At 35.5% G+C, this 17725-nt stretch overlaps 1 protein-coding gene across 2 annotated transcripts in view; it reads left to right on the plus strand.

The window, feature by feature from the left end:
• Nucleotides 1–17725, plus strand: part of pug (pug C-1-tetrahydrofolate synthase, cytoplasmic) — a 71032-nt gene that overhangs the window by 35612 nt on the left and 17695 nt on the right. For both annotated transcript variants that reach the window (XM_081730889.1, XM_081730888.1), the window contains exons 12-15: nt 4665–4782; nt 11181–11398; nt 13617–13827; nt 16936–17084. In XM_081730889.1, the coding sequence (XP_081587015.1) occupies nt 4665–4782; nt 11181–11398; nt 13617–13827; nt 16936–17084 (696 nt within the window). The remainder of the gene's footprint in view (nt 1–4664; nt 4783–11180; nt 11399–13616; nt 13828–16935; nt 17085–17725) is intronic.

Raw genomic sequence — 17725 nt, forward strand, 5'->3', positions numbered from 1 at the left:
TGTTGCTTAAATAAAATTCACTGCCCTTTTGGTTAATGACTTAAACATTAATCCATTTTGTGATTATAATTTTGACATGGTTTACCAGGTTGGAAGAGATTGAATTTCAATACACTCGTTTGAGTTAATCTATCTAAAATAACTCAATTTCAGATTAAAAGGTAGCTGTTTTAATTTTTGTACACGAAGTTATACTATATTTAGAGTTGAAAACCAGGATTCATTTATTTTTTTAGGTGTTTTTTTTTTTTCTTTCTTGAGCGGCATTTTGTATTGGTACATAAGTCTTTCCTTCACGTTACAATGGCTTGTGGTAAACGCTGTTTTGAAAGATACTGATTTCCAACAAAAAATATGTGAAAGAATTAAATGTACAATATTTTGTGTCCAGTTCACATTTAAGCCTACTACACCATCTTTGAAAAAGATGTTAAAATATAATTCGTAAAGTTGCGTTTTTTAATTAAAAATTTTAAAGAAAATAATAAGACTTAATTGTTCTTCCAAATATAAACTTTCTAAAAGGTATACTACTTCCTAAAAACGTTTGAAACCTGACACTCATCCTTTCCTTGTTATGAGCTTTCAAACATTGCTATTGTTTTGAGAACTATGTACTCTCATGTCTAAAATGATTGTCGCATATCTATAACTGTCTTCTTGTAAAAATATAATTTGATACTGATTTTGCAGGGTATTTTTAATACTGATACTATATGTATAATCGGGAAATGTAGATTTCTGGTAAATTTCATAGAATTAGTAAAACAAAATGTTGCTAAATGGACAAGAAAGTTTTATTTTCATTTTGTTCTTATTTACTGCTCTTTTGACATGAAATTTGCCACATACTTGTCTTTGTCGATTATACACTTACAGGGAGTCCATAAAGTCCTGCAGGAAACTAAAACTCCAAAACTTCAAAACCGTTATGTTTAAGTGTATAAATTCCAAAACTTCGAAACCGTTATGTTTAAGTGTATAAATTTTTGGGGTTGGAAGAAGGGAAGTTTAAAGTTTTGTTCTGGCCACAATGCTCGATGACGTTTGCGCTGGTAATCACGTGACTTAAGATGGCGTCCATTAAAGAAAAAGCACAATGTGTTTTGTGTTGGCGGCATTAAAATCTTACGTTTCAGTGCGGAGGAAGTTCCAAACAACGTATGGGAAAACACTCCCAACAGAAACAAGTATCAAGAGATGGTACGAGAAGTTCAAAGAAACGGAAAGTGTGTCAGATTTACCACGCAGTGGAAGGCCAGGAACGAGTGACGATGTGATTCACACGTTACAGGGCAGCGTAGCCAGGAGTCCAATGAAGTCGCTTAAACGTAGGTCATTGGAACTGGGAATACCGAAGTCAACGTTACACAAGATCGTACGCAAGAGTTTGAAGGTCCAGCCGAAGAAGTTAAAATTTGTGCACGAGCTGATAGAGGAAGACTATAACATGAGAATGGAATTCTGTGAGTCAATACTTACCCGCTTACAAGAAAATGGTGACCTGTCTCGATTTCTGTTTACAGATGAAGCCACATTTCATGTGTTGGGAAAAGTGAACAGGCACAACTGCCGAATTTGGGGGGTGGAAAATCCACGTGAATTCGAGGACCACAAGCGGGGTAGTCCCAAAGTCAATGTGTGATGTGCTGTTTCAATGGACCACATTATCGGCCCTTTTTTCTTCGAGGAAGAGACTGTAAAGGGTAACAATTATCAGAACATGCTACATATATTCCTTTTGCCAGAACTTACTAGGTTAGGCATCCTTAATGAGGTCCACATGCAACAGGATGGGGCACCGCCGCACTATGCCCTTCAAGTTCTACAGTTTCTTAACGAAAAATTTAAGGAGATGGATTGGTCGAAGAGAACCCACACCTTGGCCTGCAAGATCACCAGATTTGTCGCCTTGTGATTACTGGCTGTGGGGACACGTGAAGACCAAGGTGTATTCGCAGAAGCCAGCTAATCTCATGAACAAAATAACTTATGTGATTTTGAACATTCCAGACGAGCACCGCCAACACACAATTCTTGGTCCCAAAAAGACTGCAAGAGCGTTTGGACGTGAATGGTGCACAATTGGAGGTTTAGCGATGAATCTTAACTAGCTGAAACAAAACTTTGAACCTTTCTGTAAGTACACCAAAAAATATTTAATACATTACATAGTTTGCAAGTTAGTTTCACTTTTCTGCAGGACTTTATGGACACCCTGTACTAACGTTGTAAGAAATACCGGGCAAATTCGTTATCAAAATATATTCCTACAACATATTTATAGACATGCGACAATAATTTTGGACATGAGTGTACATGACAATGTTCAGCATAAACTATCTCGCAAGAGACACATGAAAACTTAGATTTTCATAAAACAGCCGTTATTTCCGTAGTAACAGATGGTCATATTTTGATCACTGAGACTCGACTAGTTTTTGAGTTGCGTTTCTTAAGTGGCAAAATCACAAGTGGTGCTTGGTGCAAGTGTGGTAACAAGTGTTGTAAATCGAAATAATGCATTAATAACACTTAGTATCTTTTAATTACTATTTATACACTTCATACTTCAAGCAAAAGTACAAATAACTGTTAATTATTCTGTTCTTATTTTCTTAAAATGTCACTGCTGAAAAAGTTCGATTTCTATACTCTTTCGCTGATATTGAAGCTTCGACCTGACTTGTAGCAGTTGTGAAGTCTGTGGGTGATAAGGTCTTTTAGTACCTTACTAATTGGCACCCAAACGTTGTCATCTCTAGAGATTTGGAAAGACGCTTTCGGATCGTAGCTTTCTCAAATTTTCCGATCCGCAGGTTCTTGTAGGTAATGCAAGCTTCGCTGTCTTGTATTTTAAATGACAACACACACTCTTCTGTAATCACTTTAGTGCTGCAAACAGCAAACTCCTTTCAGTGTAGGTATACATAACTTCTAATTTTTTTTAGAGGGCGTGACTTTCGTGTATCTGTATATATATATATATATATATATATATATATATATATATATATATATAGTAAATATTTATTTTTCCATAAGATCGAAGGGAGTTTAAACGCCGGACCCTCACCCCTTGCGTACGCCGATGGTTAGATATACAGATCCATGAAATGACCTTGATTGTAATTTGCGAGCAAGAAACATATCATTAATGTTTTGTTGTGTTTGCACTTCCTCTTATTGCAGTTAAAAAAAAAAAAAAAAAAAAAAAAAAAAAAATTGCAATCTACGGAAAATGTTCTTTGCTTCAATACAAAGGCACCCGACCGGGGATTATTTGGCCGTGCTGTTTTTAAAGCTGTTTTTGAAATTTTGTAATTTGCTTACCGGTAAGCCAAATTGGGCCTCCTATTAATAGTGATCTTGGCTACTTTGCAAAGCTCAAAACCTTCGTAAGATGAAACAAGTTTATTGTTTAATAATTAGTTCGTTCGAAACATAATTAACAATTACTTTGTCCAGTAAAATGTTATTACAATAAAATATGCACAATTGAATTGAACTATATATATTAATAGCTAACATATCGCACTCTTACTACAAAAGTGCCACAACTCAAAAATTGTCAATTTTAAGTTGTATATATTCGGATTAGTGAGCATGCCGTCTATCCGGCAATATAAGAATCATGGTCCTAGCTTTTCTAGAAGCTGCACGAGAGCGTGAGTTTCACTAGTGAATAACATTAAAGTGAATGTATTACTAACACTTTCAAATGCGATTTAGGAAAACTGACTTTGAGTTGTGGCACTTTTGTAGTAAGGGTGCGATATGTAGTTTAATTGTAGAATGAACAATCAGTTTAGTTGTACTTTAGTTAATAAAGCGAATTGCGCCATACGAACAAAAATCGTTAACTCAAGAAACTAATCAATTCTATGATCAAATTTTAACCACTTGTTACTACACAATTGCCTTGTTTGAAAATTTGAAGTTTTTGATGTGTCCTTTCTGAGAGATTTTAGGTTAAACATAGCCGATTTTCGAAAAATAGCAAGACTTCAAAATAAATACATTTAACTTAAGACTTTCAGGTAACGAACACTGTTAGGAAGAAGTACTGTAGTTAGGAAAAAAAAAACATGAGCCTTATTTTTCCCTTTAAAATTTTTAATTTTAAGAACGATAATTAGCGTTTTTCAACGATTTTTTTAAAGCTATTCATAGTGTAATTGGCTTAAATTTGTCTATTAGAGATTTAGTGCTTTCAAAGTTTTTTATTTATTTATTTATTGGAAATCAGTACTTTCAAAAAATCACGAAACTTTGGCGATGACCGCAAACCTTTGTAAAGTGCGAAATAGCCTTACCCGCCTATACAAAACGGCCGCTCAAACAAATAGAACATATAAAAAAAATGAATTAATGCTAGTTTTCAACACAAAATAGTACAGCTTTGTGTACAAAAATTAAAAAATAATAATAATAATAAATTTTCTTAACTATCTTTGTTTAATTTGATATGGATTATCTTTATACCTATGTTTTTCCTGTTAATTTATTTCATTTTAATCTTCATATCAGGCAAAGGACGCATAGGTGCGTTATCTGAAAGAGTTCGTAAACTTTTACCAATTTGAGTAGCTATTCTTGTTATGGATATTAGTACCGTATTTTAATATACTATGTAACTAAAACTAAAAAAATCTTCCTTTTAGTTGAGACGCTTGAAAAGGCTGGGGATTGAAGAAACTGACCCTAATGCATTAACACCAGAGCAAAGAAGGAAATTTGCAAGACTAAACATTGATCCTAATACTATCACGTGGCTACGAGGTAAGGTTGTTTTAAAACATTCATACGTAATTTGTGATAGAATGTATAATCTCTTTCTCTCTCAACATATTAAATCTAAGTGTAAGTTATACCAGAACAATAGATAAATTGGTGGAAATAATTTCTGTATATTGATTTTATCACCAGCCTTTTTCGGCTCACAAAATGAGTTAAACTAAAAAATTAAAAGGAAAAGAAGCAGAATTTTAGTATTTTATTTATGCTTTTCCAATGTTACCTTTCTTGGACATTTACAAGCTACCTCTACTACGCTGTAATATTCTTACATACAACGATCTGGCGCTGGTTGTTGTGATAATCTCTTAAAAATATCTTGCTTGAACAATAGTTCATTCTCTTGAAGACGTGGGAGGACGGAATATTCTCGATCTCCTGTAGGGCATTTCAAAGAAAAGCTTCTCTAAGTCAGTAAATTTGTATTGGCCCTGTTACTGACTGGACATTTTCCAGCCAATCACAGGCAAGTATGGAGTATCCGAGTATGATGACAGGACCAGCCTGTAACAGTGCGCTATCAAAGCAGTACGAGAAGCAACATTTTTATTTTGACGCTAAGTTGACAAGTGGGTAGTAACATTAATGGTCAATATTTAGCAAAAGTGGAATCCTGATATTTGGACGCATTCAGAACTAAAGATGCAGGCGTAGAGGTGCTTGGTGTATTTTTAGATAGTTGCTGTTGGCGTTGTTCAGGAACTCGCTTCGAAGGAATGTGTTGCGCTTCCGCTAACACACTGTTCGGTTGTTCGTCGTAAGTGATAGTAGACTACAGTTCTAGTGTACGAAAGCTGGACAGAGGCCTCACTGTGAGTACGGTACATTTTTACACGTAAATATAAAAGAAAAAGCCACTATGTAACGTATGGTTAACGTTAGGTGTGAATACCAGATTCCCTGCAAAGAGTTATGGCTCAACACGTGCACCATTAGTCTTTACGAGTTATAATGTTAATGTGTAAAATTGTTGTTCGTTCGATCTTGTATGTGATCTTTCATTCAAGATTTCAATACAATAATCATACAGTTAAATTGTCAGATTTCACTTGCTTACAAACTTAATCCTCTGGTACGTAATGTGCATCTACTGATTTATGTTAGTTTCATATAATTACTAGATCACGGTGATTGCATCTAATCCCTCGTGTTCCAGCTCTCGGTGGATGAGGTTGTAATCATGGTAGTGAAATCGGTTATTGTGGTCAGCTGGGATATTGATATCTAGATGTTTAATAATAATAATAATAATAATAATAATAATAATAATAATGAGAGAGAAAGGTAGGTACGAAAATTTTAAAGTGTTCGGATTTTGTGCGTTATTAGTTTTGTTTTCAATGATAGAAAAGCCACAATAAACTATTTCAATTTCTCAACCATCCCATAAAATTATTCTTGGTAGTCGAAATAGTGGAGACAGTCATTAAGAAGTGATAACTGGCCTTCCGAAGACCAACCCAAGTTGTGTGGGCACTTACCAAAGATAATTATGTCGTACTTTTCGGTTCCTATCCCAAGATGGAGGATAAATCTTCAGTAGATACGAAAGACTGGAGAAGATAGAAAAAAATAGTTAAAAAAACCTAATTCAGAAAAAAAAAAAAAGCTTGAATTTAAGGTCTGTATTAGGAATGGCCAGAACCGGTTCCGTCGGAACCAGAACTTTGTGGCCATCCCTACGCTAAACCCGAGCTGCTGGCAGGCTGTGAACAGTGCTAGATGAAATGATGGAAGCGACAGGCAGGCGCCCAGGCGGCGGGCTGCTGCTTGTCTCATTTAGTTAAACAAACTGGGTAACTGGCAGACTCATTGACTAAACTGGCAAACATTTGGCTAAACACCCACTGGTGGACCAAAACTTTTTTCGGGGGGGGGGGGGACAAGCGCGTGGTTCTCTTTGCAATGTTTTGAAAGTGAACTTTGTCTCCTTTACGGGTCTTTGGGGCTTTCGGATCCAAGTCTGGAACCAGGTTTTCGGATTCAGGATAGATCCGGTTCTAGAACCGGGTTTTCGGGTCCAGGTCTGAAACAGTTTTCGGATCTAGGTCTGGAACCGGTTCTGAAAACCGGAAAACCAGACGAAGGAAAGAAAATTGTATTTAAAAAAAAAATCCTATACCTGTCGTCTTCCCTACCTCGTATCTTGTTTTGAATGTAATTGTAACTGAGCGTACGAGAAGAGGTAACAAAGAGAAAAGAATCTGACCAACCTAATGTCGATCATATATATATATATATATATATATCTTAGCTTAAACAGAGAAATGGAAGATAAACAGACTTCAAGTGATACTGTAGTTTAATGGTTACTAAATGATATACATGTATTTGGTTATGTTGAGAGTGTAATGTGTAAGCAAGGACATAATTCTGTCACTGACTTGTTACTGTAGTACTGGATGGCTCTCTTTAGTAGTGGTTAGTCTTTAAATGTCAATGAATCGAGTTTGCTGAAATCACTACTTTTCGAGTTTGGTCTTGAGATAGTTACTCTGAACACAACTCCAAGGCAGAGGATTGTAGATTCTTTTGCATATCCTAAACTGATCTCGAACGAGAGGTTGATAGTGGCCTTTACGTGCTTCCTGTAAGTTTTCTGGATAGAAGGTTTAGTTAATTATTGGCGAGCTCTGCTTCTTGCGAATAAGACTTCATTTAGTAAAATCCTCATTTTATATACCACGGAAGGGAGATTACTATAAGTATGCAAAAATACTACTTCGTGTGCTCAGTCTAAAATCTTCGTTTTTGCACAAAATTGTTAGGTAGAGAAAATTATGTTCATAAGTATTATGTAATAGGTAGTTACGATGGTTTATAAAATGATAAAACAGATTTAAGTACGCATGATGTAAAATATACATTTAGAGAAACAACATAATTCACATTTGTAAGGTCGAAGCTATGTTTTTCCGTCTTATCTGAATGAGTGAACAAGTGAATGGATTTAAAGAAAAAAGTGAAGTAAATTAAGATATCTTGGTTAGTAACATCAAACCCATGAGGTGTTGATTTTCATCCTCGCTAATCGCAATAATACCTTTACATCCTCCAAGACAACGCCTGAACTTGCACATATACAATATATATATGAAACGTTAACTACAATCTCCAAGAAAAAAAACTGTAACCATATATTGTTAATATAAATATCCAGTACTGTAGGGAGTGTACTGTATAACAGATTATATGAACTATCACCAAATTAAATTTAAAATCCTCCTTTTCCCATGAAAATTATTTCAATGTAATTCAGGGTGTCTATCGGTCACGAGTCATGAAATCAGAAAACGGTCATGAAAGTCAAGAAATTTTGCTTTTGGGTCACGATTTTTTTTTTTTGGGGGGGGGGGTATAAATATAAGTACAGACTGGAAAATTTTGTTCTATAAAACGTCAAAATTCATCACCAAAAATATCTATGGTTGACTTCAGACGCTACCAAATCGCAAGGTAAGCATGCATGACAATTCAGCCTAATTTGCACCCAGATTTGCTCTTGAGAATGTTACGAAATTTTGTGGTTTGGTCGCGAAAAAGTCTCGAAATTTCAATTTGGCGTACACACACTGTAATCGCATAAAATATTTGTTGGTTGATCCGAAATCTTTATTTACTAGGTGGCTGTAAACCACTATGAAAGGAAATGCACGAAGTTTGGATATCTGTCTTTCTTTCAGTCTAAGCACTATTTGTTTTCATGTTTGGTCGAATTTTCAGTTTTTCTTCAAATCCCTACCCAGCCTTCAGTTTTTCCTCAAAAATGGAAAGAATTTGTTAACTTCTTGTCCTATCCAAATTAAATCTTAGTTTGTATTATTATTATTATTATTATTATTATTATTATTATTCTCTAGGTCTGCTGTAATTTAATTTCTTTTTATTTTCCTACATTAGATGTGGACTTATTTCTTTGACTCGTGACTATTAGTTAACGTACACTTGCGTTCCTCCTTAAAAAATTGAGTATCGTTACGATTACTCCATATGGAAAAGCGGCGCGTGGAAAATTCCCTTTACTCATATAGATAATATTTCATTTGCATAATTAAAAGAAAAGCCTTTGTTTAATGAAGGAAGAAATGACATTTGGCATGTAATCAGGAAACTGTGTTCATCTAAAAATTAATGGACCATATGCGCAAATTCTTTCCATTAGTAAAACTAGTTGCAATTAACGGCTGGGTTATCCTGCGCGTTTCTTTCGGAAAGAATATGGACATCCTTAATACCCGCAGTCTTTTAGCGTGATTCGATGGATGTTCGTCAAGGATTTTAGTGAAAGATTTGTATGCCCTACCATAACACACTATTTCTTTTTATACAGTAATCGAAAGTTTCCAAAGAAATAAATCTGGGTGTAAGATTCCACTAAGGGTTACATACCACTCCTGAGGAAGGATACCAAACCCCATTTGCTTGCCCTTTTCATGTATTATGAGGATGAACCTCCTTGTCATTCCTCACATCATCTGTACATGTCCCTTTACCGACACAAGTGAAATAAGTCTTGATAAAAATCGGCAAGGGGTACCATAAAAGGGAGGTCTTTTCGATGATGATGATGATTATTATTATTTTCAATATCTCGCACCGTTTGCAACATTTGAGCCTACTTCCGGTTAGAGTTTCTAATTCATGTATGATCAAGGTTTTCTTTCTTGCATACAGCATGTAATAAGCAAATACATTACACACACAATTAAGTATGTCAGTGATATGGCACTGTTGGCTGGTTTAAACCAAAGTGGTTTAAAACTTGGTTTAAACCAGTTTTTTTAAGAAACTGGTTTAAACCAAAATAATTATAACAAAACAAAAAATGCTTTAAATCGTATGAACTTCATGGTGAAGTTTCCACATACCAAACAATCTGCATTACTTTTCTCCTTTTCACCTTTTAATCAAGGCGTCCCTTGTTCAATTCTCGGTTGAACCACAACCCTTCTTTCAGGTGTGTAAACCAAGGAGCGGTTCGGATGTCACTTTAAGCGAAAGTCTGCTTGATAACCTCGGTATTACTTAAGGCCTAAATATACAAAACGAAACCAAATTGTTAGTTCTACTTGCCTGAATGGCTGTTGTTTTATAAAGAAACCAAGGTTGCTTAAATATACTGGTAGAAATTAGACTGGTGTAGTTGGCAGAATTTATCGACTGCCTACGTAGCTTCCAACATTAGCTTTGTATTGAGTGGTATCTACATACTAAATTTGTAATCTAATATCTCAGTTTTAGCGTACTGATTATGATACGTTGGCCATAAAATTTTACATGCCAAGCAATAACGGAATTTTTCCGTTATTGCTTTGCATTAAAAGTAATAACAGGAATTTTCCAATGGCTAAGGCAGAGTTTCCCGATTTATATATAATTCTGTATAATGGTTTCATTTGTGCAAATGTTCATCTTTTTGTCCTTCTGAAATGACTCTTGACATTTGTATTAACAAGTATGTAAAGATTAGTACAACGTATTTTTATCAAGAGCGAGTCGGCAGACTTATCTCATTTGTGGCCAATTAGTGCCGGTTTCGAATCCAAATGGAGAACAATTTCTCTCGGATGTAAGCCGAGAAGCAGTTCGGATTCCGCTTTAAGCTTATATATGACCCCTTCCAGCATAACCCCGTTGTTGCATAATAACACCAAGGCGAAACAACTGTATTTCTGTCCATATGTAATATAAATATATAGAACAAATTATTTAAACAAAAACAATCCTGGTTTAAGCAAAAAAAAAAAAAAAAAAATCAATAAAAAACATGGTTTTTGCCTATCCTGATATGTTGATTGGGCAAAATACTTCAAACAATAGATTCATCTTAAACTGGAGAAACGGTTACCGTTAGTTTCTCATCATTAGGCCATGAATCAAAACGCCTGAGATATATGCACCCCATGTATACAAATATGTGATGTTGAAATATATAACTCGTAGGATATGATTTTTTACTTAAAAATTTCAACGCTTCGAGTGTACCTCTAAAAAACATAATAAAGAATAACGGCCAAGTTTTTTTTTTTTTTTTTAATATTCAATTAGAACTGATAAATCTGCACAAAATTTGGAAGAGACTAGCGAAAACGGCACTTTTCTAGCACTTGTGGTTTTCGAGATGAGATTGTTGAAAGGATTGGAGATAAACATAATTTTTTTGACCACAAACCTATAAATCTAGCATTTAAATATATAGCTTAGCACTAGTAAGATTTCTCCACACGATTCAAGAAGGCAGCCTCTTCTACCAAAGATCACATGTCTATGGCCAGCTGTTAATCAAAATGAGTATTCTATTTGTGTATTCTTCAATACGCTTATATAAGTACTTTGTTCATTTCGGCTCTTGATTAATTCCATGTTCAACTATTTCTTTTCAGTGATTGATATAAATGACAGGTTCCTCCGACGTGTTACTGTTGGTCAATCCCCAACGGAACAGGGTCATGTTCGAACAACGGGTTTTAGTATTTCAGTTGCTAGTGAAATAATGGCTATACTTGCTCTCGCGAAGGATTTGGATGACATGAAAGACAGGCTTGGGAAAATAGTTGTTGCCTCCGACAAGGAAGGTAACCCTGTCTCAGCAGATGACCTAGTAAGTTATTATGAATTAACTAATTCATTACGTAAGGTTTGTATGCACTAAGTATTTTCTCTTCATTTTAAAGAAAAATTTGAAGGATTACATTTTACTAGAACATGTATTTGCGTTTTTGTCGAAATGAGAAATACTATTCTGACAGTCGGTAAAAAGCTAATACTAATTTGTATAGTAATAATAATATAGTACAGTAAAACTTATCCAAGATGAAACGTGGAAACGGCGGAAACTTGCCCATTATGAACAAACTCCATCGTCCCAGCTAATTTGTTAATTTCTTTGCATAATAAGGAATCTGTCGAACTCGGAAACTGAAAGTACAAGTAATAAGTCAAGAATTCACTCGAAATTATGTGTATAATATGGAAATATTTTAAGAATAATCCACTTTGTTCCCAGGTTGTTAACAGTGAGCATCATGGTTGAGTTTTCTCATTTTCACCTAATGACAAAATTTTCGAAGCTAAAGAGACAAACTCTCTCTGTGCGGGAAGTAAACTCGATTTAAATGCAGGAAAACTCAGATTTATGTGCTAAAACGGAAAGATAAAATCATGGATGAATGGCCGCAAGGAAATGGGTAAATGAAGAGCAAACCAAAGAAAACTGTCAATGAGGAAGTCAACAAAACCATTTGGGAATAGTTCACTAATACATATTCAGAAAATACGCACATACATGAACCAGTGCTATAAAGTGACGCTTCTCGCTGTAGATAAAATCTCTCGAAAGTGGTCAATTCCGTGTTAGACCCTTGGAAGAAGGCTTAATAGGCCTAGTTAGTTTCCAAATGTATAAATCTAAAGATCTAGTGTAGTTTAATGTGCAGTGAAATATAGCGTGAAATCTAGTATACAAGAATAATAAACAGTTATGTGATTGGTAAGTGTACTGTAGGGTTTTATAGCATGCATCAATGTAGGAATAAAATCAGTGAGAATAGACACTCCTAAACAGAAGATTCGTCTATAAATGTGTACTGAAAATCAGTATAATTTATTCAGACTTACAGTAATCTCTGTATGCAATTTTTATAATGCGAAAACTCGTCCAGTTTGGAAAAATAATTCGGTCCTTTGTGACTCCGCTTTGAAAAGTTTTACTGTAATAAACAACTGAAATTAAATTTGCTAAAAATAATACGAATATTGTTTACACATTGATTTGTTTATTTTCACCAAAGTGCTGAATATTTTAAGGCTTCCAGTTTTAATTATGTGATGTATTGTTACTTTTCTAATTCTGGGTTGGGTTAATGGAGTAACTAATATCGTTTGAATGGTGTGGTATTGTCTGAATGAATTTTCTATGGTCTTAATGGCCAACGTAGCTTCTTTTGAGTTTTGTATTGAAGTAACCAAAACAACAGACCAATAGACAAGCAAGATGTATTTTTAATATCTCATTGTCAGAGTTGTGCTAATCTGATAAATTGAATGATGGAATACAATTTTAGAGAATTACTAATGTCTATTCGTCACACTTTCTATCATTGAAAGGTTACAGTGAAATTATACATCTCGACGACACATTTCAAAGTTGTTGTTGTTTGTAGAAACTACTACTACAGTATATTGACGGAGAGAGAGTTCAAAATTTATTCCAAAAATATATCTCACTATCTTCTTGAGCTAATCAGATATAAACTTAGGTGGTTAGGTGCACCTTGTGGTATATTGTTCCTTAACAAGGACTCAGTCTTCCAAGGTTAAATGCACCAGTACACACAGTCAATCTGCTCAGGCGTGGTGTGAAGTGTAAGTTGACACGTGTCCTGCCCTTGTCGTAAATTCCTCTGCTAAAGGAAATTAACGGGGTAATTTCTAGAAAAATTATATTTTCCCCATTTTGTCACAACGGTCGAAGTGAGGAAACGTTTGAACCGCTTTTTAAGTACCTTTTCAACCTGAGTTACTTCACTTTGATTGAAATGCGTATTCGGAGAGAATAACTGCTGCAATTTTAAATGCAGTATTGAACATAGCACTTGGGCCAAACTTTTTTTTTTTTTTTTTTTTTAATAAATAATTTTGATCCAAACATGCATAGTATATGGATTCAAAAATACCTTTCAAATATTTTTCCATAAAGCTATTTTTCGTATGTGAAGAACGAGAATTTCAGCTAGTCATAAATAAGAACAAGAACGTAGAGCTAAATTATCTAACAATATCAATATGAAATGTAAAGATTATTTTCTAATCTATTGTAGGGTGTTACTGGTGCGTTAGCTATTCTTTTGAAGGACGCCATTGAACCTACTTTAATGCAGACTTTAGAAGGAACACCTGTGTTTGTACATGCTGGGCCTTTTGCTAACATTGCCCATGGTTGCTCATCCATAGTATCAGACAATATTGCTCTCAAATTGGTTGGACCAGATGGTTACGTTGTGACGGAAGCTGGATTCGGGTCGGACGTAGGTAAGTTAAGGATCATGTTAAATGATGAAAGATTTTGTAGAACTAATTTTTTTACTTTTTTTTCCTTGAATTAAATTAGACAAAGCTTTAATTAAATACATCACAAGTTAACCATAATATAATGCTACAGGACTTCCACCCAGATTCTTTTCAGCATTTTCTGTTTATTTTCCTTCCTATTTTTCCACTTTTCTGGTAATTAGTTTTCTATTTTCACTTCGGAATTCCTTTGTTTCAACTATATATGTATACACACGGATAGTTATTAAAATAAATGGGAGCGTCCATGTATGGCAACATGTAATCTTCGTGATTTATTCATACACTGTGACTGTCTTGTTAGTTTTTGTTGAGGAAGAGGGATTACACTGTAAAAAATTAGGTGTTGAAACAACACAAAATGACTACCATTTTAGCGTGTTACTTGTGTGTTAATTCAGCACTAGGTACATCGCTTTCTGAGCACTTTAGAAATAACTCGTTACTACCTGAAAGAATTTGCATTAGTATTTATTGTTCAATATAAGCAAAACTTTGCGAAATATATTTGGCACTTATGCCAAGTAACGAATAATGTTCTATGTTTTCTGTCGGTCACAGTAATATTGTTGTAAACCTGTGAATCGTCCGACAAGTTACATAGGCAACAGTTCTGCCATCTTCTGTTCATACGTGCTAAGACACAAGAATAACAGATAAAGAGAACAGATGGAAGCATTGCTATCCGTGTAACTGTTGTTAGACGATTCACATGTTTACAACAATGTTATGATTTAATTACAGAAAACATAGAATGTTATCAGTTAATTGCCATAAATGCGAAATATATTTCGCAAAGCGTTGTTCATACCAAACAATAAAAAACCATGCAAATACTCACAGAACGTAAGGAGGAATTACTGATATGCTGTGAAGGCGATGTGTTTGGTGTTGAATTGACACACGAGTAACACGCTAAAGTGGTAGTCATTTTTTGTTGTTCCAACACATTTTTTGCTGTGTAGTATTTGAGACGGTAGCACGGATTCGTGTGTGCAATAGACAGTGGTGATGCAAAATGGAAGATCTCTCCGATTTTCAAAAGAGGCGTATTATAGGTGTACATATAGTTGGAGCAACTATATCCAAGACTGATAATGTTTGGTGTAGCGAGAACAAGTGTGAAGACTGTATACATAACATGTGACAAGACATAATCAGAGAAAGAGTAGTGAAAGAAACAAAGTGTATGTGAGGAGGATCGCCGAAGATTAAAGAATATTGCCACAAAGAACTGTACAGCTAATGAGACAACTGATGGAAGAACTCGATCATATCTAGAATGACCTATTTCACAGTTGCAGTACGAGAGCTGCACAACTTCAACATCGGTGGTCGGGTTGCGATTTCGAAATTCCTGATCACTGCGTGGTAGCGCGAACAATATTGTGATGAACAGATAAAACGACGACCACTGAGGATTAAAAGAATAACTGATTCGATGAGTCCTCTGTCCTCTTTGTCTGCAAAAACAGGCTGGGCTTGTGTGGCGGATGTTCAGAGATATATGCATTGGACTTCCTACCATTAAAGATCAGTTACTTTTTGCTGGTCTGGGTCGCAATTTTATATTGTTCCATCTATACTGTTACTAAGGACGAATGATGCCAGTAATTATGATATTTTAGGTCGCTAGATGAACTTTGTGGTACAGATATTGTTCCTTGACAAAGACGCAGCCTCCCACATTACAGATACACACCGTACACACAGTCAGATCTTCCCAGGCGTGGTGTGAAGAACCTCGCTATGAACTTGCAACACCTTTCCTGACCTACTTAATCCCTCCCCAAATTGAACGTTATTGAATATCCATTGTCAATTTTATAGTAGTGTGTTTGGCCCAAATTTCGCTGTTGCGACTGAGTACGGGATCGCACGGAGAGTGGTTCACACTATTTATCCGAAAACAGTTCGCGTGACGTGCCTCGCGATGAATAAGTTTAACTAGTGGTCTAAAGGTGATCCTTCACCGTATTATTAATCACGTAAGTTGTTTCATTTTAAGGTGTTTCCATTATTTTGATATTGTAATGTCCCACGTGGTGTTGCATACAAACAACTTCACGCTTATGTTTACAAACACCAGCACATGGTTTTTCAAGAGGATCTTCACACCAGATGGATCTACTATCACCTGCAGACGACGGACTTCTGGCTCCTCCCACGAAGCAAACAACACCAACAAAGCAGCACCGCCACCGCCGTCCAAGGACCTCTATAAATTTGGTAGTAGACAGCGGACCTGTACCAGTTCTCTGGTACCCTTCCTACTGTTTGCAACGGAACATTAAGAGTAACCTAACCCCAGGCCTCTAATCTGCAACGGGATTCCTGGCTTAGCCTGCTACGGGGCTCTGTCGGGAATCCTAACCTCAGCCGCTTAGCCTGCTACGGGGCTCTGTGAAGATCCTGTCTGCGACCTTTCGGTCAAAGACTACCTATATCTAGCCTTGCAAACTTAGAGAAATCATCTTTGTAGAATGTTTGTAAAATTTTTGTAAATACTGTTTATAGTGGAATTTTATAATAAAGCCGGTAGTGGGAGTCGATTCCGGACGCTCTTTTTATTAATGCTCTACCTACAACCTACAGTATATGGGACAGTTTTACAATATTTAGAGATAACCCTTAAATGACATATTTTAGCTTATTGTCCCACAATTCTGCCCTTGCTAAAGGAGATGAATGGTTAATGAAAATGAATGATCGTAAACTTTGTGCTTTCCGACCGGGAATCGAACCTGAAACCACGTGCGTCCAAGGAAACGGGTACTGATTCTTCTCCCACTTCGTCATAAGTTAATTGTTAATACACATATACCGTTTACAAAATTAAGAATTCACTTTCTATTAGAGAAATCTAGTGCAATATTAGTCAGTGTAAGTAAATAAGTATACTTACCCTTTCAAGTGCATCGCTGAACTGTTTTGTAGAAAGGTCATTGTGCATCAAGCTGCTTTTGAGTCTGTAATCTCACGGTGGAATGTCTGAGCCCGAAAGGTTTGAGCAAAGTGACAGTAAGAGCAAGATACTGTTGAATAAAGATTTGTATGTATTCGTTCTAGGTATGGAGAAGTTCTTTAATATCAAATGCCGAACATCAGGCTTACTTCCAAGTGCTGTGGTGCTAGTTACAACTGTGAGAGCACTAAAGATGCATGGTGGAGGACCAACGGTGACACCCGGAACACCTCTGAAACCAGAATATACTCAGGTATGAAATTTTACTATTACGTTGATTCATTACCATTTTAATTTATTTTCTTAATTTGGTAATTTATGTATTAAATTATGATAATTTTAACGATCACTAATAATTATGAAACTCAACAATATAAAATTAACACTTCCCAGTTCTCACGTTAGCATTCAGTTTACAAACTTTTCATATTTTGTATTTGTGAAACTTTCAGGATAAACTAATAATTATACTTGGTGTTTAATGTATATTGGAGAAAGTCTTGTACGCTAAATTAATACTGTTTCATTAATTCATTAACATCAGTTTTCTCATGCGGATTGTTTCGAATTTATTCTCAATAATATGACAGTTTTCCTTATATAAAGGAAATAAACTTACTCAATAATTTAAATAAATTTAAGTTCAGAACTCTTCCAATGTATGCACAAATGCATCAAACGAAATTTGATACTTCATTATACATATACGAGGCGTATTCCAAAAGTAAGGGCCGTCGATGTATAGTGAAATGGGGGTAGGGTGGAACACAATTTCACACATGCAGCGCCAACGACGGACTATTGACGAAGCCACTGTAATGGTTGTCATGCGTCAGTAGAAGTTGGCAACCGTGGAAGGCAGATCGCAATGGCCGCGAAAATTTTCTCCCGCTA

This window comes from Thermobia domestica, chromosome 11, assembly GCF_964235325.1.
Source record: "Thermobia domestica chromosome 11, izTheDome1.hap1.1, whole genome shotgun sequence".
NCBI lineage: Eukaryota > Metazoa > Arthropoda > Insecta > Zygentoma > Lepismatidae > Thermobia > Thermobia domestica.